Genomic DNA, 26,261 nt, shown 5'->3' with positions numbered 1-26,261 from the left:
GTTAAGTAACGAATACAATATTTTTTCTTTAACACTAGATGGCGCTATAATACAGACATTGTTGCCATATAAAATTAGTGTCTTTATTTTCTTGAGGAAGATTTTTTATAAAACTATATTAATTACTTCTTATATAAATAATTATATGTATAAATCAAAACTAAATAATTGAATAAAATTCACTGAAATAAACTTGAAGTACGGCAACACTATGGGTGCGCTGCGCTGCGGCAGGCTGGTCGAGCAAAGCAAAGCAAGTTTTGCCGTTTGCCGTTCCCGTTCGTTTTCGCAGTGAATGTTTGATTACACTGCCAGTGCTAGTGGCGTGCGTATTTGATTTACAAAGTCGCTATATATAATTTAAGTTTTAGTGCTGTGATTATTATTGTATATCTTTTATATTTTTATACGAATTTAGTGTGTAAGTGAAACAAGTGCGAGTTTATTCTTTTCGCATCGGAACAATTTCGCAGGATTGTGGTAGATGTTGTGATCTTAGGTTTTGTGGATTATTCATTAGTGACAATGGCAGACAATACCAAATTAACTGATGAGGAGAGGGCTGACATCCGCGAGCAGTTTACTCAGGTAAATATTTTTTATCATACCTATTTTCTAAGTTACAACCCGGCGGGACCGGGCTAAGTTACGATCTTTAAATTCTAATTATATATAGGAAAATAGTGGTAATATTTGCAGTTTACGCAGCATTCCTGAATTCTTTGCCTTATAAGGACAGCAATTGCATCGTTTTTGCGTCGTTAAACCGTGTGTGGTCCGGATTGCCTTGAAGAAAATAACCTAGCTTGGGGGTGGGGGGGGGGGGGGCGTGCTTATCAACTTTAAAAGCTAATTATTTTACCAAGGTGTTAAAGCAAATTATGCCAAGGTAGTTGATTAAAGTTCCATGAAAAAGTTACAGCTGGCTATTTATTATCTTATCAACTTGATTCATGTCCAATCCAACTGATATCATATACACTTGACCCACAGTCTTCCAACCACTCCACATACAATATGTAATGCCTAGTAAGAATTAATTACATATAGTTGAGTGAATGATGTATCTATATCTATAACTTTTAAGGTTCTTGTACTCCTAGTACTGAGTATTCAAAACTAAATTTTATAGATAATTTATATTAATCAATTCAATTGGAGGAAATAATAATTTCAAGATTAAGATTACATTATATTTATTCAAGTAACCACAATCACTGGTAGTTACTATTTGTTAACATTTAATATTTTTGAAATAAAACTATGAAAACGGATTATATCGCGTATATTGAATTTATAATACATCCCGACGTTTCGAACTCTTTACAGCGTTTGTGGTCCCCGACCCGTTGACCACGAACGCTGTAAAGAGTTTGAAACGTCGGGATGTATTATAAATTCAATATACGCGATATAATCCGTTTTCATAGTTTTATTTCATGAGTAACTATCGCGGTAACCGAAGACAATATTATTTAATATTTTTATTTATTTATTATGTATACCTAGGTATTTCAAATGGTACAAAAACTAACAGGTACTTATACTGACTAACAGGACATTCAAAACATACTTTCCAATAATATAGCAATAGCACAAAAAAACTTAAATATTTTATGGACAATAATATGTTACATTATTAAGTTAACCCTATTTGAACCTTAAACAATTTAATACTTTAAAGACCTAACGTTAAAGCAGTTTTATAATGAACTATACACAGTGAATGCCAGTAACCCACCAAATTTTAACCACGCCTTTCTAGGCCAAAAGAAGGAAAAAATTTAATATGAGTTTAGGCACAGAATGAATAATAGTACTACTGTACAGAAAGGAAACTTCATACGAAACCGAAGTTTGACAGCGGTTTAGGGACGAATCATGCTGTCCCTTTCTAATATATGGCACTCGGCTATTTAGGGTTATCAAAATTCAGGTGATCTTATATCTGTGGTCGTACACGCAAAGGGATGTCAAGTTGTGTCAACCCTAAAATCCCTCGGAGCAATAGTGAGCCGAACGGAGCTGAGAATACCCGAAAGGAGGAGTTTCACCCCTGGTTTTGGTCAATTTCGCCAAAAAAAAATTTTTTTCTTTTGGTTTTTTGATTATTCCAATGTATTTGTACTTTTGTACATAAAAAGTAGATGTTATTGGTAAACTGGATTTTTACTTTTTCGTGTAGTAAATAGTAAAAATGCTCATTATTAATTACAACGGACTTAATCACATAAAATAGGTTTTAAATTTACCATCGTTATGAATAATAATGAGTCAAAATCGTGAAAGTTTAAATCAGTGAGTAAAAATGCTGTTCTAAATGTATCATGTTTCTATAAAACTTCCACACAAAAACAATATCTTCAAGGACACATACTTTAATTATTTCAACACAATCAGCAGAACAAGCACTTTATTGACTTAGTTGACATCATCGGTATATACATACAACAATCCAATATACTGTATCAATCAATATCATTCACTAATGAGATACAAGCTTCTGCCTACGACTTTGTCTATTATCGTTATTAAAAACTACCCTGCATCTTTCCCTGGCCATACTAAATTTCATCTAAATTGGTTCAGCGGTTTAAGCATGAAGAGGTAACAGACAGACAGTTAATTTCCCATTTATAATATTGATGTGGACTAACTTGATTTGCCTGTGATTGCATATACAACTTATTGAATATCATGCTCTCATCTAAATTTCCATTTCCACCTACCATTTTACAGTATAGGGGAACGTACCCATACATGTCAACTGAACAGTTTGGAGGGAAAATTGTGAAAAATAGGTCACATAGTATGGACATGTTATTAGGATTCCGTACCCAAAGGGTAAAAACGAGACCTTATTAGTATTACTAAGACTCCGCTGTCCGTCTGTCTGTCACCAGGCTGTATCTCAAGAACCGTGATAGCTAGACAGTTGAAATTTTCACAGTTGATGTATTTCTGTTGCTGCTGTGAGAACAAATACTACGGGACAAGTTGGTGGGCGATTCCGACTCGCATTAGTCCGGTTTGTTTTTTTATTTTTACAAGTATTCTCGCGGAGCCCTAATAGAGGTTTCGAGGAGCCCTGGGGGTCCACGGAGCACACTGAGAATGGCTGGTCTATACCTACTGAGCAGCATAGTTATTGATTTTCTTATGAAATTGATTAGTCACTAAGCTTACTTATCATATTTTCATAGAAATTTGAGATTGATGATGACATCGCCACACTTTGTCATTGCATGAACTCTCCGCATTAACATTTTTTTACCATTGTTGGCATGAACATTTATTTTACTACCTATCTGAGAAAGTTTAAATAAATAAAATAAATATTACAGGATATTCTTACACAGATTGACTAAGTCCCACGGTAAGCCCAAGGAGGCTTGTGTTATGGGTACTCAGACAACTATATATATAATATATAAATACTTAAATACATAGAAAACACCCATGAATGGAAGAAATATCTGCGCTCATCACACAAATAAATGCCCTTACCGGGATTCGAACCCAGGAACATCGGCTTCACAGGCAGGGTCACTACCCACTAGGCCTGACCGGTCGTCAAAAAAGACGCAAAAGGGTTGGTTACCCCTGGTACATCTGTACTTTATATCCCGTAACATAAAAATACGACCTTACTCATCCATTTACATACATGTAATGTAAGTATTACATATGGTACATCATGTATGTGCATGCGTCACTTACATTACCCAAGAGGCATTTGTTCTGAGCCACATGTTTTAGTATTCAAAAAGCGTGTGTAATTGTCTCCTTGACATGTTTTAGCCGTGAACAAGTGTAGCTATCAGTCTTACATATTTTAGTACTTACAGGTAAACCAGACTGAATTTATTTTGCTGGTCTTTTGTAAGTTTTTGAAATTGTTTCTGTTTAAAATATAACTTAGTATTGAATTTATTTTAGGATTTTATATTATTTTATTTTTATAAATCGAAATATTTATTTACATACAAGATATATACAGTGGTACTACGTAAACGAAATTAATAACTAGCTTAAATCTAAAATAGGCCCTTGAGGCATTGTACTAAGGATACTGGCGCCATTTCCTCGCTGTATCGCAATGCAAACCTATCAACGTTGTGCGAGGAAGCCGCCAGCTCTTCGGTCACCAGTTACGTCAACCAGACAACTTGTGCGCGCTGGGACCCCATGGACCTAGAGTTTCAACTCCAAATGGAATAAAATCATACCGTATTTAATTGATAAGGTAGAAATTTAGTTTGTGTTTTGTATCAATATCATATGTTATTGTGTTAGGTACTCATCCCGTTTCAGTTTTTTCAAGAAACTAACCTTGAATAATATTTAGGTACTGTGTTAATACTACTTCCAATATGTATTACCATAACTTCCCATTACATTTAAGTAGCAATTTACTACCTGTATTACTGAGAAACTTACTTCCATCCATGCAATTTTTTCTAGTTTAGGCTGATGTTACTATACATAATTACATATTATAGTAGTAGTATGAACATGGTGATTATAGTAGTGATGATATAATCTAATCTGCTGACTAATAAATATTACTACAATGACGTCAAGATCATATCGTGAATGGCTATGGCGCAAATACTCTATGGGTTAGCAAACCTGAGTTTTTGATATTAAAATCATCTTGATTCCTCCACGCGTCCCTGAGAAAAAGGGTCATAACAGACAAAAGTGTTCCTTTTTTTTAATACTACGTCGGTGGCAAACAAGCATATGACCCGCCTGATGTTAAGCAGTCACCGTAGCCTATGGACGCCTGCAACTCCAGAGGTGTTACATGCGACCCTAACACTCCGCACCCTCGTTGAGCTCTGGCAGGAACACAACACTATGGGTCTTAGTGTTATTTGGCTGCGGTTTTCTGTAAGGTGGCGATACTTCCCCAGTTGTAACCTCTGCTCTAGACCTGGAAAGACATCCGCAATGCTGTGCCTTACCACACAAAGCAAGATAACATTAACAGTGCCCATATTTCTCTTTTGGACGTAATTTTGCCGACTGATCTACGAAATCTTAAAAACAGAGCTTGAGGGTTCACTTCTTCAAACAAACTGGTTATAATCTCTACACCTCTTGAATCTTAAGTGGAAACGCTGTAGAATAAACAGGGTAGCACGGGAAGTAGTACTTCAGTTAATTTTAGCGTTAACTGCACGTGTTGCTTGACGAAAAGCAGACAGGTAGGCATCGGGACTGTCGTTACAAACGCTCACCCAACGCAAGCGAGCGGAACCATTTTACCTAAAACCAGTAAAACCCAAATAACCCAATACGTACAGGACGCAGTTGTTTTGAACTATATCTAGGTATACCTCTCGCGTGGAATGATGGTCCCTCGTGACAGTTCTATCAAGTCTTTGGTTGGGAATTGGGAATAATGTAAAAAATAAAGAAATGAAGAAATAAATGCGTTTTTATATTTGTAAACAAAAATTAAAACTTCCAAAAATTAATCGACGGGTGGGGTAGGTATAGCCAGTGGCGGATTTGCAGTCTTGGCCGCCCTAGGCCCTAGGCCCTGTAGTAACTACTAGCCGACCTTTTCTCAGCACTCATCTTCTTGCCGCCCTAGGCCCGGGCCTACTTGGCCTTAGGGCAAATCCGCCACTGGGTTTAGCTAAAAAACTGTTAAAAGTTTTCTACCTAGCAAGTGTTGACTTTTTTTGGTTAGTCCTATCGTTTAGCAAACATCGATACATGCCTTTAAAGCTTTTTGAAATATTTTAATTGTGAGAACATGAAATAACTGTAAACGAGTCCAATTAAGAATCTTAGCATGCATGTCTTGTCAAAGAGATAACTTATCGTAACTAATGCATGGGACAAAAACATTTCTCTTTTAATTGCACATACTGAATCACAGCTTTCCAGTAGGTAATCAATAAATTATAATATTGTTTTCCATTTCATTTTAATTTCTTTTGTCTCTTATGGACTTCAAATAATTTAATTTGGGTTAATTGTCAGTTTTTTCCATTGCTGACCTTAAAATGCAAACGTGAACTTCACAAAGCTTCGCTACACAGACCAAATAACTGATCTCCGATTCCTCATAATTCTTACGAGTCTAGGGTTCAAATTATACTAGAAACTAGCTCATAATCGAGTTTTGTGAATGATTAGTCCTAATAGCCGTAATGAAGGTAATTAATGTACTGACAACGATACGTTGGAGCGTTCGATGCATCGGCCTTGTCGAAGAATGTGGTCGAATGACGTAAGCATGTGACCCATGTGACCTATAGTAATCTAATACTTATTAAAGTTTCCTGTATATAGAATGGTCAAAGTCTATAGTTACATTTTCATCGACTCTTTCACTCATGCTGCGACTACGTAAGCATGATAGAGAGGTTTTACGACCTCGATCATCACTATTAATCTACAATCAGTTTTATGCAATCTTGGGGCCTGTTATGTGATCTGACGTTCATTAATCTCATTAAGTCCCTTTTCAATCCAGTTGGGGCCCTTACCGCGTTGCAATTAATTGGTCAGAGGCTCAGAGGTTATGAATTTTTCTGTCGGTCGACGATCGGTTCATACATCGTGCTAAAATTACCGTCCGGCTCTATATTCGGTGGTTATCGACCCCACCCATATACGGGAAAGAGATTGGCCTTAACACAACACAGGAAACACCCATGATTCCAATCTAAAATTGTATGAACCTTAATAGCTTTCTGTTTCGTAGTTCATTGGCATTGGCGCTATGCTATGATATCTAATCTCTGAGGGCCTAGCAAAGATGACAATCCTGTGCAGAAAACGAACGTGGAGATAAACGTTAATAATGTATGGAAATTATAGCTTTTCGTTTCGTTTTCTGCAAACGATTGTCACCTTAGCTAGGCCCCCAGTTCAGAAAGCGTATTAGTCATCGCATTTATCGCTAATAGACAAAGCATCTATCCGCTTCTAACAGGCTATGGCGAGGTAGACAAGAGATCAGTGCATGCAAGCTGTAAGCTTAAACTGTGACATACTTAATGTATTCAAATAAATTTTTTGTCAACCAATGACAGCGTTGTGACATCCCTAAGACGAAAGTGCAAAAAAAAACGTTGCAAAAAGTATCCTCATTTCTTACCGGTATTACTAGACCTCTCTACTTATTTAGTAAGTAAGGTCTTAAATGAAATGGCTGAACCTTCTAGAGGTCTTACTTTGTTGGATGGTATTATTTAATGGCAATGACCGTAGTCTGAGTAAAAGGTGTTACAAACACTTAGCAAGCCGAATGAGAATTGACTTCGATCTTAGAATGGGCCTTTAGTGTTCTCTCCGATTAGGTGTAATACGGATTTCAGTCACACTGGTTCTTTTAATTTAACCTTTTAAGGGCCACCCCACACTAGCGTCTCCCGAGCGTCGCCGTCTGTTCAACTCTATGGCCGCTGCTCGACGCAACGTCGGCGCAACTGCGCAGCGACGTCATTTTCAATAGCGCTGAGACGCCGACGCTCAAAATACGCTAGTGTGTGGTGGCACTAAACGCCACGGTCATCGTAATCCTTGTACGAATGCACGAAGGTACCGGGCTGAAGCCGCCACGTATTTGCAAATGACTGAATTTAGACTTCGGTAAGCAATGAGAATAGAATTGCATTGCAAGCGCGGGTCAGGCCACTCAGGCCAGAAGACAGCACTTTAGAAGGGCCCCGTGAATAATTGTAACGTTACTAACAAAAGAACTTGGAATAAAACTATTATTTCTGTAATAAGGACCTTATTAAGCCGTTATCATGGTTGAAAATCGAAGGTTTCTCAAAGTGTGAATCGAATTGCTGTGGGAGCAACAGCAAAAACTGCTAATTTGAATCTACTTATGTTAGTGATTGTGTGTGTAATAGGTATTGTGTCTTCCTAGTCTTCCTACATGGAAACTAGTCATATCAACGGTTTAATAGCAAACATTGAACACCTATTATGATAAAAGGGTAAAAGTGGAAAAACCGACTACAAAGTGCAGTCCATATAAGTACGAGTGCCATTCGAAGTGGCCATCTGATTATACTGTTCTAAGAGCGCCACAACACAATTCCTTATCTAAGACAAACTACACACAATGATTGACTTTTTAAAGTACTATCATAGAAGTCACCACTGTTCTGTTGTCTTAAAAAGCCAATCTTTGAAGAGATGCCGTCTCATTGAAGGTCTTATTGAAAAGGCTTTTTTTTAACAGGACTTCGAAAAATTGTACTTACCATTTCGTTATCTTTTCAACGAAATTTGTAAACTATAAATTGTCTATCATTGCATTCTTCCTTATTATCCTTCCAAGGATTGATTGCAGTTATCAAACAAATTTGCACTTTCACATTAGTTTCATAAAGCAAGAAGACCGAACCCCACATTTTGCAATTGAAATTCCTATACACAATTAATTTAAACCAGCAATCGGTGTCTCATTTCATTACATAAAACTTAGGTATTTGCGAAATGTCAGGAATTCCAACTTGAGTACTAATTTATTCCCTTGTACCAACTGTTTTGCATGTTGCAATGGAAAAGCGAGACAAGGAGGAAAATGCTAACTGCTAACTATATTCAAATTGGTAGTTACTTTGTATTGGTATAATTAGTTTGATGAGGAGCTATCAGAGAAATGCACAGAACAATAGGTAACAATATAGGCGTTTGTAGTTATTTGCTTTCTAAGCTTTAGTTTCGTGACCATTAAACCACTCGATTAAAATAATGGGAACTATAATTGGGAAGTTTCTAGATCTTGTTATAATATCGGTATTCATTGTGGTATGATGTAAATTTAGTTATTGGACTATTTTACAATAACAATAAATTTAAAAATGTTGTGGTTAGGAGTTATAGTAAAAATTTTGTAGTAAATAATGCACTAAGTAGTTTATTTATTTAGAAACCGAACAGTCATACAAACGTATCAAACGCAACAAAAGAAAAATACAACAAAAAAAACCGGAGGTTCGTAATTATAAATTATGTTAACTGAAATATTAAATTATAACTAATACATATCTAATCAAATAGAAAAAGAACTGCTATCTTTACTTAAAGGGGCCCACTGACTATCAGTCCGCCGGACGATATCGGCCTGTTCATTGTTCGGAACTGTCAATTTTTTGTTCTAACTGACAGGCCGATATCGTCCGGCGGACTGTTTAACTATATTTCTTAGACTAGCCAACGAATTTTGAAATCAAACATTTGGTAGTTGAAATTATTTCATTGTTATACCGCATAAAGTCCCCGATAAGAATCCTCATGTTCACTTCTGTTGAATTATTTCTAATATAAAAAAAACCGGACAAGTGCGAGTCGGACTTGCCCACCGAGGGTTCCGTACTTTTTAGTATTTGTTGTTGTAGTGATAGCGCACCTTGTGAGCCTTGTTCTGGGGATTCGTATGCTGCCTACAAATATAAAGACGATGTTCTTCTTGACAGGTTTTTAATTAATATTAGTTTTACAAATCTGGTTTTTTCATTTTTGCCGTAATTCTTGACAAGTTGATAGGCAAGGCTAAGTTGTCACAGATAACATATATCAGCCCTACACGCTCAAAGTATGCTTTTTGGCGGGCTTTCAATAACTGTCATTAGAACTAATATTACAATCACCTTATGTTGGTACAGTATTAGCCATATTGTTTTATTAAGCCGTTACGTTGTTAAGCTTGGAATAATACTATATAATATAAAAATAGTACAGAATATAAAATGCTAACAGTAGCGGCAACAGAAATACATCATCGGTGAAAATTTAAACTGTCTAGCTATCACGGCTAGCGGCGGTGGGTGTCAGATACAGCCTGGTGACAGACAGACGGACAGCGGAGTCTTAGTAATAGGTTCCCGTTTTTACCCTTTGGGTACGGAACCCTAAAAAACAAGTACTTTAAGAACGTGACAATGTTACACGATTATACAAAGTAGGTATGTGTCATTGTGTTGATACATTTCAACTGGGCCTGAAGTCAAAATACCATTTATCCGAGACAGGCCGTCTGTCATCGTACTTTCTCCGTCCGTTGCGGTTAACTGAATCACGTTTAGTCAGGCTAAATGTCCACAATCGAATTACTTGTGGTTAGATCGGCGAGCCTTTGTAAGTTTAAACATTAAGTAGATAGAACGAACAGAAGGGATTATTTCTTGAAAGTGGTTAGAAATAAATAACTATTAGCTACAGATCAACCTAGCCCCAAAAAACCCATGACTCGGGAAAAAATATTTGTGTTTATCCATCACACAAATAAATGCCCTTACCGGGATTCGAACTCAGGACCATCGGTTTGACAGGCAAGGTCATTTCCCACTCGGTCGTCAAATTATCTTGCATATATGTAATTATCGTTGTGTCCTTCTGGAGAACGTTCTCCAATAGGTAAGTCTCAAGTTTTCCTGCATACAACGATAAATTACGAGAACGACGCAAGTATATGCGTCATTTTCAAGCAAAAGGTTCCACATTGTCGCTTGCCATAAGGACGCTCTGACAGGTTTTTCGTACAAGCAATTTTCGTCCTTATGGTAAGCGACAATGTAGTACCTTTTGCTTGGAAACGTCACATATTTTTGGCATGGTGGATTAAATTACATTATAAAAGTGGCGCCCATATCTACCCTCAAATGCTACAACGCCTACAACTCCCCATAAAGAACAACAACAACAACACAACAGTCATTAGGTACAGTACAGTACATCGTGACTTAAACTTGGTCGAATTGAGCACGAACTCGGAGAAACTAAACTTACGTCTAACATAAATCGTCTTTATCGACATGAAGACCTAAAGCTAAAAGACGATAAAGAAAGTACAGAAAGCGGAAGCTTTCTCAATAAGATCAAATAATATTGATCCTATATCAAATATCACACCTGTTACCGACGCTATATCAAACTTCACGACTCAAATTAGGCGAGTGATTAGCAAGTGATTGGAATCCCTGAGAACATCTCGATAGTGAGAGCAGTTAATCGAAAACAATCCGCGCGTATCGAAATAAAACTCGTTTCATTAAAATCGGACGAAATTTACACTCGATAAATTATTGAACACGAACGGGTAAAAATATAATGTAATTTTATTATAACTTATAAAATTTTACTGTTTGATGTAAATGCGATAGTTCATAGTATCAAATTAATTTCGAAACGTTTAGTTACCAACAGGCTATGACATTTTATAATTAGAATGCATACGATGAATAAATTATTGATTATTCATCGGTAGAAGTATCGTATAAACGAAAGGTTACTGCCATTAGACATTTCTAATGACTTATAGTTATATTAGGGGCATTAGGGCTATTAGAAAGTTTAATTAAAGATACCTGTCTTATCGAGGCATGTTTTAGGGTGACAAACGGCTCGTTAAGACCTTTTAGAAAAATTTAAAGCCCGTTTTTGCATGATAAATAGATAGCAAAATGTAATGTAATGTCGATATAGTAACACATGTTCACGCAATTTGGGGTCCTAATGCGTGGCAAGGGATAGTAAAGGGGTAGAATAATCAATATTCCAACTGTGTCTAGTCAAAAACTGCAGGGAAAATTTAAAGTTATGTAACGATTTTAACTGAATTTTAATCTGGGAAAACATAGTTCAAGAAACTTAACTGTGCGCGGCTTTATAAAAAGTAATTTTGTTTGGTATATAATATACCTAAGTAGTAAACGTATGAAACATTGGTAAAAAACACATACGGGTTTATATTCCGCACCATTTTGCTTTGTCAATTTGTCCTCAAATAAGTTAGACATTCTAATGAACCTAAGTTGTTAAAAGTTGCGTTATTTTATTAAAGAGTTCCTGTGCGCAGTGACTTCATGTCTTTCATAAGTTACATATATGTCTTGTTACGTTTACAAATGCCAAAATTATTTTAAAAGATCTGATCGAAACTTACACCATCAAATTCAAACAAAAGCTTATAAAAATATAAGTATCATTAGAGTGATTAGTGACCGTCAAAGGCATACCAAAGACCGTTCCGCCTCCTATTATGGTTAGGAGTGTTAGGACACAAAATGGTCAGCAGCCTTAAGCCGACCAAATCCTTTAATACGGCTTTAGAACGGTCCAAGTACTAGGCTCGCATAGCTTCGAAGATACGCACACAGCCTCTTTGACGCACACAAAGAATTTAGTATACTTATTTATTAAATAGTTTGCCTTGACTGTAAGCTTTCGGCTAGTATAACTTGACCCAGACTATTAAAAACTTGACTTAAAACCAGATACGCTTATACTGGTTTGTGCTCGGATGGCATGAGTTTAGTGTTGTGAATGAGCTGAGTTTTGTTCGCTTTGCTTAGGTCAACAGTCTGTGAGTCACTGCGCATTAAGGTGAGAGGGCCAATGCCGTCCTGAACCAAAAAAGTATAGCGTTATAGAGTTTTGTATAGCCATACGCTCTTTTGGATGTAACAAGCAGCATTGTGAAGTGACGAGGCACTGCTATCTAATACAAAAACGTAGTAAGTGTCTTTGAGGTTCCTTCGTTCTTAGGTCGTTTGTGGTTAAGACCGTCGAAGGTTAGTAATATACGAAGCGTCTGTTTGTTATGATAACGTGGATGATCGAATATACAGAGGTTTACCAAATGCTTTTTGTCGAGTGTTAAGAGTACTTGGAGTGAATCATACCGCACCTCATCAGTATTCTTGTACTTTTCAACGAGTAAATAATTCTCTTCGGTATTCGATATGAATAATCGAATGATGAGGCTTGGATATAAAATTAAGTGTTTGATAAATGGAGTGCCTTAGAAACCCAAGGTTCAATCAGGACTTTCGAACCCTCCCGTATCTCAACCTCAACGTATTTTATTATTATTTTTTATTAAAAAAATGAATCGTTACATTATAGTATTGCCTTTATCCATTTACTTGGAGTCGGCGCAGCATGTCCTTTTCTTCCATGCTGTTTTTTCTTTCGATATTTCTTATTACCTATTTCATATTGTCTCGTTCTAAGTCCTTTCGTGTTTTTATTGACCTCTCTTCCTCTCCCTTAGATAAAGCCAACATATTTTGTTGTCACATGATATGAGTGCTATAATCCATCCGCATTATTACTAACGTAGAAAACTTATCTACCTATATAGATAAGTGGTATAATATTTCAAAATACACAAGGTTACTTTGACCTAATCTATTCGGATTTGGTTATCATCATTATAGCTCTATGAAACGGAAAATTAAACTGTTGAAACGCGACGTTTAAGCGTCAACCACAAAAATCGCGTGAAAGCACTTCCTTAGTCCGTCTTTGTCTTACCCATTAAAGTCTAGGCACCAGTTCTCAAAGGTCTTAGATACAGTTATTTTTATACTCACCTCACTGACCTCGATTTTTTCTGCTCGTTTGAAGACTTAACTTTTTGCTGTACGAATAAAAAATGTCTAACTACTAAGCACTTTAGGAATGTCACCAATAACGTCAAGTAAGGATGTAGATGTCGTTTAGAAGGCATTTAAGATTTACTTAACTATTAAGACCACGCCTGTAGTAAAGTTGGCTTATACTATTCCACAACTTATCGTTCTGTTAAGGTAATACCTCACCTTAAGCAGTAATAAATACTACTTGATTTATAGGTAGTTTAAGGTGCAGGGGGCCAATTTCGACTGCGGGTAAACTTCAACTAATCGAAATATCTTACATTATTAAATAGACTGCCATATATGTCCAGATAGCGAAAAAGATGTGGTGTGTGTCTCTAGTTCATAATGTAAAACATGGATGATATTTCGATTAGTTAAAATTATCCCGCAGTCGAAATAGGCCCCTTGCAGTTAAAATTAGCGTTTATTGGTATCTTCTATCTTAAGGCAACTATTTTTTAAATAAGACAGCGGAAACTACAAACGTCTTTATTCAGCTAAACATTACCAATAATCACACTTAGTGTATCTAATTTTTATTCACTATAATTCCAGAAGACAATCCTTTTTTGTTGTCTTAAGTATTTTTGTCAATGAACAGCAAACGTCAACTAAAGCCGCCATAATCTTTTACCTATTAATCCTTATCAGGACCCCTTATCCAGCCCGGTTCCGGTCTTTTCCCAAACTCGACCTGCATACCTTTCCTCAAACGCAACATCCTTCCAACCATACACCGGCTAACTTTAAAAAAAGCGTTAGTACAAATAATATTAGCCGAACTCTATGAAAGGGCCTTTAGAGTGCTTATCGCTTACGCCATTATTAACCGTGTCCCAGTACAAATAAGACGTTTCACGACGTAAGCGCCACTGGCCCTACAGATCGTTTTTTACATTGTAAGTTACTGAAGTCCTATTAGACGAGTCAGTGTGCGTTGTTTGTGAGTCGCACGCGCACGATTTCCGCGACGCTGGAGTGCCTTGACACGTGCTTGAAATTCGATAGCATATAGCATTGGAATGCATAATAGTACCACACAGTGTATGACCTAAGAAAATAGTCGCTGACTATTTATAAACTTGTAGAATGTGTCCGCCATTGTAGCCATTCTTAGCTTAACTAAATGAAATACAGGAAGAGGTACATCCTTTAAAACCAATGAATTTTAGAGCGGTGTAAATTTTTTGCATATTTTAGGCACTAAGTGCGAATGTGAGATGAAAGTCTGGAAAATAGAAGGCGAGCGTAGAGGCCGGTCGCCAACCAGATGGACCGATCCGCGACCGTTTTGCTTGGTATTAGAGACGCGATGGACAGAAGCCGATGGAAGCAAATGATACACTTCCAAGGTAGAGTGATGATCACGATCCTAAGTCATGAGGAAACGACCACAGAGAGAAAGAGAGTAAAAGCAGATAAGGCGTGCATATGTTTTAATGGTAAAGTAGCTCGAGCGTCGAAAACAGTTGTTTTGTCACAACAATATATATATTTTCTCAAAAATGGACGGCAAAGTCGACATTGCCGGTTAAAAAGTAGGTCGCGAAGTGCGTAGTTTATGGTCAGTCAAAAAATTAAAAAGTTAAAAACATTGCAGTCTCGATTTCGGGACTGCAATGTTGCATACAAATTCCATTATTTGTCGAGTTTCAAACTTTTTAAAAGTTGAAGTGGCCATATCAAATGAAGGCATAGGTCCATTAAACAGCCAAACAGATGATCAGTACTTATTATTATAATGTTGGTACCGCGACTATTTAGGTGTCTCAAATAGGTTGGCGTATTTTCAGCATAAAAATGCACTTCCATTTTTAATTAAAAAAATAAAACGGCGGCAAAGCAAATCTTTTTACTTTTTTCTGTGAAAATATATACATAAAGAACGTTGCTTCTGTAAAATATTTCTATTATATTTGCATTTATTGCGCCATTTTTGAGAAAAGCACTATATATGACTCGGCTGGAAGGCTACTTGCAGGCTTCGGATTCAATTAAACGGACTCCCAAGGTCGTCCGTTTAAAACGAATCCTCAGCCAGCAAGTAGCTACTTCCGAGCCTCGACAATAATGTACTATTATATGAATTTCATGTTAACAATTTTTGTTTTGTACAATAAAGTGATTTACTACTACTACTACTACTACAATATATTAACCAAAAATTTTCCACTGATAACAGTTGCGTTGCCATATTAAACCGGTAGCAAAGGTACCGGTATCGGTAACTTGCTGGTAGAACTCCAATAATGTGTCGATTCTGGTTAATTTGCTTATTTTATAATCAGGCACTTAAACGCAACTAAGTACCTACTTGCGCTTAGTGCCGGATTAACTCGACAAGAACTACTTGATTTTCGCCACTTAATTAACTTTTCTCGTGCTGAATATTCTCAAGATAAAGAGCGCATGATAACACTCTCCCCTCGCGCATATAATTTGACAGCAATGCAAAATGCCTGTCATAAATAACTTTCTTATCTGTCCGTCCGTCCGTGGCGCGCGCGCACGGCTCATTAATCGGGCGAATTGTATGGATCTCATTAATTAAGATAAACATAGGGTTGGATGAGGGATTCAAAGTGGCCGCGATTCTTCGGGGAAGTAGACGGTTAGCTAATTATACTGATTTTGCAATATTCTATAAGATTGCAATTTACTGTAACAAAGTAACAATTAAAAAGAACGAAATTACATAAACATTTAAGTGATTTATGACCTCATGTTTGAAGGCACAGAATAAGTAATAGTATTATCATAGCGAAGGTTTTAGTTTCAGCTTGTGAAAAAATGCTTTTGTATGTGTTGTTCTGATATTCTCCTCTATAGGTTGCATTTCTCAATCGAAATGTCGGCGCCATGGGGGTTCGCAAGCTCTACAGATATAATCTTGTCCTGCGCAACTAGTTTAGATTATATTTCAAAATAAAATGAAATTTTACTAATCGTTTCTTTTCATTATCATAAGGCTAACGAGGTTCGTAACGTCACGATGCATAAATAATTAAACAAGGTGAAGGTTACATTATCAAGATCTACGTATTGGATACACCAGAAGAAAATTGTCCTCAAGCTAGTTTACTCTTAAACAAACCATGCAAAACTATTAGTCATTCAATCGTGAGACCTTGGGGACCTTGTCTCCATGTCACGATCGTATAAAGTCCAATCCCAAGTGTCTCTGATGACTCACAGCAGTTTCCTAACAATAGTTGCTCATTGTCAAGAAACTAAGCTATATAGAGAACCCAAACCAATATTGCATCAAAGCTGCGATATGTAATTGCTGGCCTAAATCTTCTGAACGTTGCCACCCATTTCCTTGAGTCAAAATCTCAGAGGGCCTACCGCGAGAAATGAAAGTAAAAATTTATCTATCTGCCTCTATCGCAATCGAATAGGTATGCAAAAAAAATCGTTTTTCGCGGTAGGGCTTCAGGGCCTACGGGGAGACATTTTCGATGTTCGCGGTAGGGTAGGCCGTCTGTGACACCTTTCCATAATTGTTGAGGTTTCTAACCTATACTGGTTAATCTGGTTTTTAAATTTGCCTGCGCTAGGTAGCCATTCTCGTGGTTCAAGTTCTTACGTACAGCTTTACCACCTACAGACAATATTATTCCAAAAGATACATGGTAGAGATTTCATACCGTTTAACTTTTGACATACATTCATAGCGGCCTGTAGTCCCATATTGTGTACATCCGTTTCTCTTCCACTAAACGAGTTATCGTATTTCCATACAATGATTAAGCGTGTGCTCAGTACTACGATGCTATTAATAATTTCAATGTTATCGTGGCATCCCGTTCCGTTCAGCGCGTAACGGTTAACGACATGCATTGATAAGGGCCTTTTTCTATATAGAAATATCTTTAACTCTCTTCTAACAATAATCAATGAATCATCCCACAAACTAAGGCTATTTCTTCTGTGTTTTACATCGTCAGATCATTGCGGAGCTTCAAAGAAATCTCTTGTTCTAGAAGTTCATTCTTCTAATAGAGAATAGTTTAATTGGGTCGTTATTTTTTGTATATAGCTTCTTGTATATGGCTGGTAAGCTGGTTTCTTCCTTTAAAATTAACGAAATTCAGCCGCCATTTAGATCTTTGACATTTTTTGCCTGATTGTGTTAAAAATCAATACGTAACAATCAACAAGTAATAACTCTTGACTTTTTTAGCCTAAAAGACACTCATTACAGTATAACCAGCAACTCGAGGGTCTCCACACACGTTCCGTACGGTGTGAATGTATGTCAAAAGTCTTCAAACATTTGTCTTGACCATATCGTTAGTAATCGACCTTTCTGCCTCAAATTAGGAAAACTGTATTCACAGTTTTACCTCGCATTTGAAACCTACACCAACCAAAGTACTCAACTTAGTTCACAGCCGCCTACGAAACCAACTGTAACAAATCTAAATAAACGCACAGCCTATCCAGTTTTAAGAGGAAAGGGGACGGCCGTTTCTCCATACAAACGTAGTCCTCATTTTCCTCTCTGGATATTGACATACCTAATCGAAAATATTTTTACATAATTCGACGTATATTAACCATAGCCTATGCCCCTACTACGTTTGACTTTTTTCGATTTTTTGATTATGATAAAAATTAGGAGCGAAAAACATATTTTATACAAATTTTTAAATGCTCCTAAATCTTATAATAATAAAAAAATCTAAAAAAATCAAACGTAGGGGCATAAAGGGGCATAGCTGTGGTTGATATACAACGAGACAGGAAACAGAGAGGAAAATGAGGACTACGTTTGTATGAAAAGACGATTTCGCGCGGGTCCTCCTCTTTCGTCTTAAGTATTAAACAACATAGATCCGGGTGCTTAGGCCAACTTCTTGCGAATGTTTTTTGATAACATTACTATGCTAATGTTAGAGATCAGCAGTCGATATGAGTTGATACTCTTTCGTTGTGATTTCTGTCGTATATCACCGTCACGACTTTTTTTCTAGCTTTTGCCCGTGGATTAATGTAAGGGTTTTTGTTTTTGTCTTCGTATTCATATTTCATGTTAAAGTACCCTCCATTTACGATATATCTTTAGTCTATAGGGGATGTCCCGGATGTCTATATGGGAGTTGATGTAAGAAAGCAGCTAGAGCAGAGGTACTTAATTAAGAACGTGCATATACTCGTATGTATTGCTACACTCACGACCGGGAGAACTATGTGAACTAAGGAGCGAGCCATGCGTTGGACCTTCCAAATAGGCACGCGGAATGCTGACATTGCATAAACTGTCCCTAAAGTATATCAAACGCTACCTCGAAAAAAATATTTAAAAAAATTACAAATCTTTTGTTTTAATCCAGGTTATAACTGTTTCTGTATCAAATTTTATCTCTTAGATCAATTCATTTTTCCGTTGTGCGTCAAAGTAACGAACATCAAACTCAAATATTTGCGTGTAATATATTCCTTTAGGTGGTATGGAGGAATGTTTTTACTGTAGTTGTATAATGGTTACATATAAATCGCGTGAGCACAGCATAGGTGGTCACTTAACTGTAATAGGAATCATTTACGCCTAGGTTCTTCGAATTATTTGTTGAATCATTCCCTCATTTCCGCTATTAATGCATTTCTAATGTAATAAAACTATGAAAACGGATTATATCGCGTATATTGAATTTATAATACATCCCGACGTTTCGAACCCTTTACAGCCCTGTAATCCGTTTTCATAGTTTTATTTCATGAGTAACTATCGCGGTAACCGAAGACAATATCATTTCTAATGTGTTTTATTTGCAATTATCAGATTCAAATTAAGTTCACACAAATGAATACGCCGCTTTACTGTAAATCTATTATACATTTTCAGCTCACACATACCACACAAACAAGAACGAATTGGCCAATGAACAAACATTTATTCTTCTACTTCTTTCATCGAATCATCTACTTATTGCAAGAAAAGTAAATATTAGGGGACATCTTACACAGATCAACCTAGCCTCAAACTAAGCAAAGCTTGTATTATGGGTGCTAGGCGACGATTTACACTACTTTTATAGATAAGGTAAATACATTTTAATTCGATCGCTCGAAATCGAAAGCGAGTAGTCGAAAATAATCGCACACGAAACATTTCACGATTATTATACGCGACGATATACATACTTATATAGATAGATAAATACATATGTACTTTTATACATAGAAAACTCCCATGACTCAGGAACAAATATTTGTGTTTATCACACAATATACATATATGCTCTTACCGGGATTCGAACCCAGGACCATCGGCTTCACAGGCAGGGTCACTATCCACTACGCCAGACCGGTCGTCTGAAAGGATGATCCTACTAAACGCTGTCCACCCCTAGTTTTAATCAAAGTCACAAAATAACCCATTAAAACCAAACGTCCAGCCAGCAATCAAAGCTACAGACGGCACTAAACCGATTACCATTCGTGATCCGTCCGCCAGAGAAGCCATATTAACACTCTTAAGTTGACCATCGATAGACCTTAGGTCTTTGCAATAAGGATTAGGTATGTATTGTCAGTTAACAGTGACGACGATGGAACGGACGACGAACCAGGCTGAAATCACGTGGTCGTGATACGATGACATAGTCTGCTTCATAAAATATTACAACTCTATTGCGAAATGGTACTTACAGCCGTTGTTTTATTGATTTGTTTCACTGCTGTTTACGTCCGTCTTGTATTTGCATATGGTTGTAAACATGCCGTTCTTACGATGTTTGTTTCTTTATGATGTGTGTATGGACTCGTATAGTTAGAACGAGGAAGCTAAACATGTAACCTGGAGTTCATAAATTTTATAGAAACGTTTCGCATGGATAGATGATTGAATAAAACGAATAAACATGGGTAACATTCAATTAAATACATAGGTGTGTGAAATACAATACAACAGTGCGGAATCTACTGTCGAGTTACCGACATTACTAGTGCCTGTTAAAAAAAGAGTTACTTAAAACATTTGAGCTGAGAGTTCAGTTTCAATGCATGTCAGTGAAATATACCTAAAGCTATGTGACTAAAGTGTCCATAATTGTAGGTACTCGTCAGTTATTTTTTATGTTTAATTGAAATCACTAATTTTAAATTTTCATCATAGGTACTTGTCAAATTGTCAAAACTAAACTGGGTTTCATGAAATCGTTCGCTTCGCGCAATTGTGACATATTTACGGATCCTTTTTCTGCCTAAAGTTATACAATAGAACACTTGTGTTGGCTTATTTGTTCAGTTTGCATCCACCCACATTGGCCGTAGACCTTTATCGCGTCGTTATTTTAACACTTCTTCACACTAAAGGGGCCAACTGATTATCAGTCCGCCGGACGATATCAGCCTGTCAGTTAGAACAAAAATTTGACAGTTCCGAACAACTGACATGCCGATATCGTCCGGCGAACTGGTAATCTGTACAAGATATTAGTTTAAAATGAATATCTGTCATGTTTGCTTGAAACAATTACATTAAAATACTTAAATTATTAATAATAGAATCTTTAACACGCGATAGCGTGAGCTGTATCGCGACACCGCCTTAACAAAAAACAAAAACAACTCCATTAGTCTTCCAGTTGCAAAAACTGATAAATAAGTGATTTTCAACTACACATAATACAATGCATGTGCAACAACTTATTTTGTCGCATAATCATAACATACGACAGCACTCTCATCCACTAAAACATGCAACTCTCGCTCGCGTTAAACGTGTAAAAAACGGTATGTGCAATCGGGTTGCGTAAACTTTTGCAATCGAATCGTATTCGATCGAAATTCTACACGCACCCGTTTGGAATCGACTGTTCAGATTCGTAATACAGAGAAAGGAGGTTGCTTAACACTTAATAGGTTATTTAACGGAGCACCTTTGTAAATTAGGCTCCGATTTTCTATCAATAATACCACTTACCCGTTTTGGGCCTCATCTCTTACTGCTAAGTGAACATCCTCAAGATTTTTTCTACTTTCTTACTTTAACAATACGCATCCTAACCTTTATTTAACCCATGGAAAAGTCTTAAAGGGCCGTTGAGATAGGCCGGTTCACAGAATCTCATTTGTTCCGGCCTGGATATGAACATTATGAACCCTTTGACCACTCATCTCATTTCACAAGCCTAAATGCGTTTTAATCTAGATGCACGGTAATAGAAACCTTGATGCAGTTGCAACATTGCATTGTTTTGCCACTGGGCTGGACAAAGTACGACTGTTTCACCCAGTTGTGAATAATAGGAATTCAAACCATCGACAGAAATTAGTTGCGAAATAGGTTAAGTTATCGCCGTCGGCGGGCCTATGATGTTCGTTTATCTATTTAGAATAGATTTACCTTCGTCTGTTTACAACATAATTTTTATCTATCACGGGACTTAATCGCGTAATAACTTACGTTTATTTATGGCCTGACGTTTCGAACGTGACGAAATAAACGTAAGTTTTTACGCGATTAAGTCCCGTGTTAGTTTAAAATTATGAGTGAAAATCGGGTTAGTTTAAATCAATCTAATTCGTAATAAAATTGTAAGTTGTAAATATACATATATTTACAACTTACAATTTTATTACGAATTAGACAAATGCTTCTTCTTGATAGTTATAACTCTCTCACTTCTGAGGATCGTTACCGAACACAATTTCTTTCCATGAAATTCATTTCACTAAACTGGATGAATGAATATATTTTAGTGTTCGACCGAAGTTTCGGTTTCAGCATGTTTCGGCATACAAATAATGTTTCGGTCGGACACTAATAAAATACTTTCGCGTCTACGTTGATGTGCAGTTACAGTATTAACCGTAATACATATTTCCAAATACATATTATGTATAATCAAGACGGTGAAGATATTTAGTGTTGTTGCAAAAACTTACCAGACACCCAAAGATGGACAGCGCTGCCTACACGCTTCATTAGAGACTTTTGTACCCGTACTAGAACAAACATACTTGACCGATTCTTGCGACAACATTGTCAAAATAATAGAAATCTGTAGCCTGCGTATTTTGTAACAATGAGATTATTTTATTAAACTTTTTTGAATTAACCTCAAAGTATATGCATTATAGCAACAATATTGTGCTGTTTTTTAGCGCCAACATGTACGTAATGTAATGCCCCCAATATATGTATGTACCCCCTAGACTGTTTAGTAGGTATACTTGCATAGTGCCTTCACTTTTATGTGCCGCTGACATTATCCTTTACAACTACTTCAGTAACCTAATGTCTTTGTTAAACATCACCACAACCAACTTATGCCATTCTAAAACCATCAATGCAACTATGTATCTCCTCAATTATCAAAGGATCTAACTCTGTAAATATTAATCAGACTTCTGACATTTCTAATATATAGCAATGGAACTGGCCCGTTGTTATGCAGAATATCGTAATAGTGTACGACACAGCTCCTACATTATTCAGGAGGGCCACTTTAATTTACACTTATACTAGAGAATGCGAAATGTTCCGTTGCTCGTTTGTATTAAAATATGACCTAAAAAACCTGTTTACAAAGGAATTTTTAGACCATCATGCGTAAAATTGACCAATTAGTATTAGTAAGCACAGTAAACTACTGCTTATCAATATTATGGATTCAAAACATGTTCCTTGGTCAATCTTTTATGAAGCAAAGAAGGTCTATGTCTCGAAGCCTGAAATGATTTTTAGTATAGATATAGATTCCGTCAACCGGCTTGAATAGGAACAAAACTTAAAAGGTGATTTACCTGACAATTTCTTCACAAATACCCACACAAATTGTATCATACAAAATCTAAGATTATATTCAATCGAATATATTCAATTTGTCTAAGTATTTTTTAAGATTAATTTTTTTTTAAAGAAATTGTAGGTAAATCACATTTTAAGTTTTGTCCCTATTTACCCCAGCCATACCTATTCACCCCGGTTGACGCTACGTATTTTAGTAAGTAATTTAATGCAGTTCTTAAAAAGAGAACACTTTTCCAAGTTATTTAACTTCCAAACGTTTTAAACTTACAAAATTTTGGAATCCCTTTTTCATCTTAGAGCTTTTCTGGTTGCGCCTTTAATGAGACTGGGGTCTGTTAATCCTAAAATTAGGAGCTATATTAAAAAAAATTAGGAAGGAATATGCCTTGTGGGATTAACCATGTTTTCTCGGCAATGTTCCGGTATAGTGGAGTCAATATAAAGTTTAAGTTACATTAAATGCACACTCAAATTTTTCTACATGGGTGAATTCTATATCATATTGAATACCCGTCTGTAAAGTAACAACTTGATATCAGTTCCCGTTTTTGAGAAATAAAACTTTTTTTAAAATCTTTTATACTACTTAAACAATAATTCCCACAAGATATTTTTCGTAGAATGGGTTATGAAGCTTATACGACTACACGGTCAGAATATCTCTCGACAACAATGTAAATTATAGATTTATTGAAACAAATTATTATTTTGTAAGTTGTTCATGACCGAGGAACTCCCACACCGAGAGAAAAGTTTACTATGGTGGTTATGAAGTAGTTGTATCGATCATGTTCAAAAATCTCCCGAGTCACTACTATATTTGTAGAATAGCAGCAAGATTTTGGAAACAAACAGCAAATAATGTTCTGCACAATTAATGGACATTTCTAGTTTTTTGCCAGTAACTGCACAAGTTATGGAAGAATAACGTATTCATTTTTCTCTCGATAATTAAATCAATATCCAGCATAAAAAAATTAAAAAGTATGCGGTATTTCCAGGCATTCACAGAGGCCAATTCGAACTTTATTTAAGATGTCAATAATATATCATTTTGTTATCATTCGCCCGACCGTCTCGCTCGCTCCAAAACATATTTTAACTAGTACGAGCGAAACGCACACGCAAATTAAAAAAATGATATCTTTAATAACAAAGTTCGAAATAGCCTCAAGGTATATTAGGAAAGTATACCTTATGGCTTATGGCATTGCGTTAAGGTTCAATAGTTTAATGCATTAAGTGTCTGTCTTTATATGAAAAACGATAGCTGTCAAATTTTTATGTATATTCACAAAACGTTTAGAATACTGGATGCTGTGTCAGATATAAATAGACCCTTGAAGTCTTACAACTATCTATTATGCTTGATCTGAATCTTACTGGTTAGTAAGGACCGTCCACTTAGTTATACTTCGAATAGCCGCCCGGACAAATTATAAAGCTAATTTCGAATTTTAAATTTTGACAATTCACGAGAAGAGTAACGTAACGTCAAACGATATGTTTGTCCCTTTTCAACGATCCTGTCATCCGATGCTTTTAGTAGCGGGAGCTGTGAGAGTGAAAAGACGCAAATGTCAGCAATTCTTACCGCTTGGTATTTGTCAGCGAGCGCATCGCGACATGAAACCAGTATGAACCTGGCCCTCGATTACGTATAAATGTAAGGAAACTTGGGATCAAGTTATATTAGTCTAAGGTCTAACAGTTAAGAATAAGACGTGCTCTGAATACAGTGTGGAATTTTTTTATGGGCCCTGAAGGGAAAGTGCCTTAAAACCTTAAGTTAGCTCATTTTATTTTTAAAAAGAAACAAAACTGCATTCAAAGGTTTTTTGAAATTCGCTTGTCTCGCCTGGGAATCGAACCGACTATAAATTCCAAACAATAAAATAAAATTTTATTCTACTAGTCGATACCACGTCGATACAGTTAATGTTAATGATAACATTTCTTCAAGAAACATTAGGTCTTACACTCGTCTGTCGTAAAAAAATTCCATAAAATCGAATATTTAGTACTCAAGAATATTTTTAGACAAGCAAAATTGAAAAAAAAAATTTAAAACCTTTGAATGCAATTTAGTTTCTTTTTAAAAATAAAAGAATGTCTCCTTTAAGTAAAATGAGCTAACTTAAGGTTTTCAGAGAATTTCCCTCCAGGGCCCATTAATTTGATTATTAAATTATAGTGGTAAGTAAGCGCATTGAGTATGCACTTTTGTCTCAGGCGATGCCGCTTGGCACGATTGATTGTTCCTTAGGGCAAATAAAACTGATTCAGCCCGGTAGCCACGAGATCGTAACGCCCCCCAAAAGGGGGGTGAAAGGGTCGGCTCCCCAAGTCCAATCTATGCTATATTTCTTCCTGTTCTTAGCAACTAGGGCAACTTATATATCATTTTCGTATTAATTAGGAACGAGGAATTCATTTTTGAAAAAATTATTAGACCTTTCCATAAAAAAAAAATGAGTTGTTTACAAAAAATTTAAATGTTATGTAATTTTTTGTGACAATTTTCCCTGTTACAATTACAGTGTGGCGATTTGCACTAAATAAAAAAATGGACAATGTAGCCCATTTATTGTTCATTCTGGAAAATATCACTTTAAAGGAATAGCTGCCGAAACGCCTGTCAAAAAAGAGGCGTTTTTTCTTACTAAGCGGCGTTTTAAGTTTCCAAGTTTTTATTCCTTACTTGTTGTTTTTATTCCTCACTTGTTGTTTTTATTATTTTTTCGCAACTGTGTTAAAAAACGTCGTTCGATACACGTGCGGAAATGTCAGTCATCACTCGTCCCCATTCTTGCCAAGATACCTATCTCGGTACTCGTGAAGTAATGACATACTTTCCGCACTAGCATCGAAATGTACTATTTATTTCATTTGGGCACCAAGAAGTATGTTGGTAGTAAACCTTTTTGTGAGTAAAATAGTATGTAATAATGATTTAATATAATATTGTTAATTAACTAAAGTTTCATTATTGCGTCATTTCATCTCATAACCCTACTACCCATTGAATTGAATGACCTTTTTCACGTTTTCTGCAGCAATGCAGTCGACTGCAGCAATATTGAAGC

General features: G+C 36.3%; 1 protein-coding gene across 1 annotated transcript in view; it reads left to right on the top strand.

Moving 5' to 3' along the window:
- Window positions 1-298: 298 nt before the first annotated feature.
- Window positions 299-26,261, top strand: part of LOC134751455 (plastin-1) — a 61,993-nt gene continuing 36,030 nt past the window's right edge. Inside the window, exon 1 of the mRNA XM_063686863.1 lies at window positions 299-588. Within this exon, the coding sequence (XP_063542933.1) occupies window positions 526-588 (63 nt within the window). The 5' untranslated portion in view covers window positions 299-525. The remainder of the gene's footprint in view (window positions 589-26,261) is intronic.

This window comes from Cydia strobilella, chromosome 22 (genome assembly GCF_947568885.1).
Source record: "Cydia strobilella chromosome 22, ilCydStro3.1, whole genome shotgun sequence".
NCBI classification, from domain to species: Eukaryota; Metazoa; Arthropoda; class Insecta; order Lepidoptera; family Tortricidae; genus Cydia; species Cydia strobilella.
This window is presented reverse-complemented; position numbering and strand designations above follow the sequence as displayed.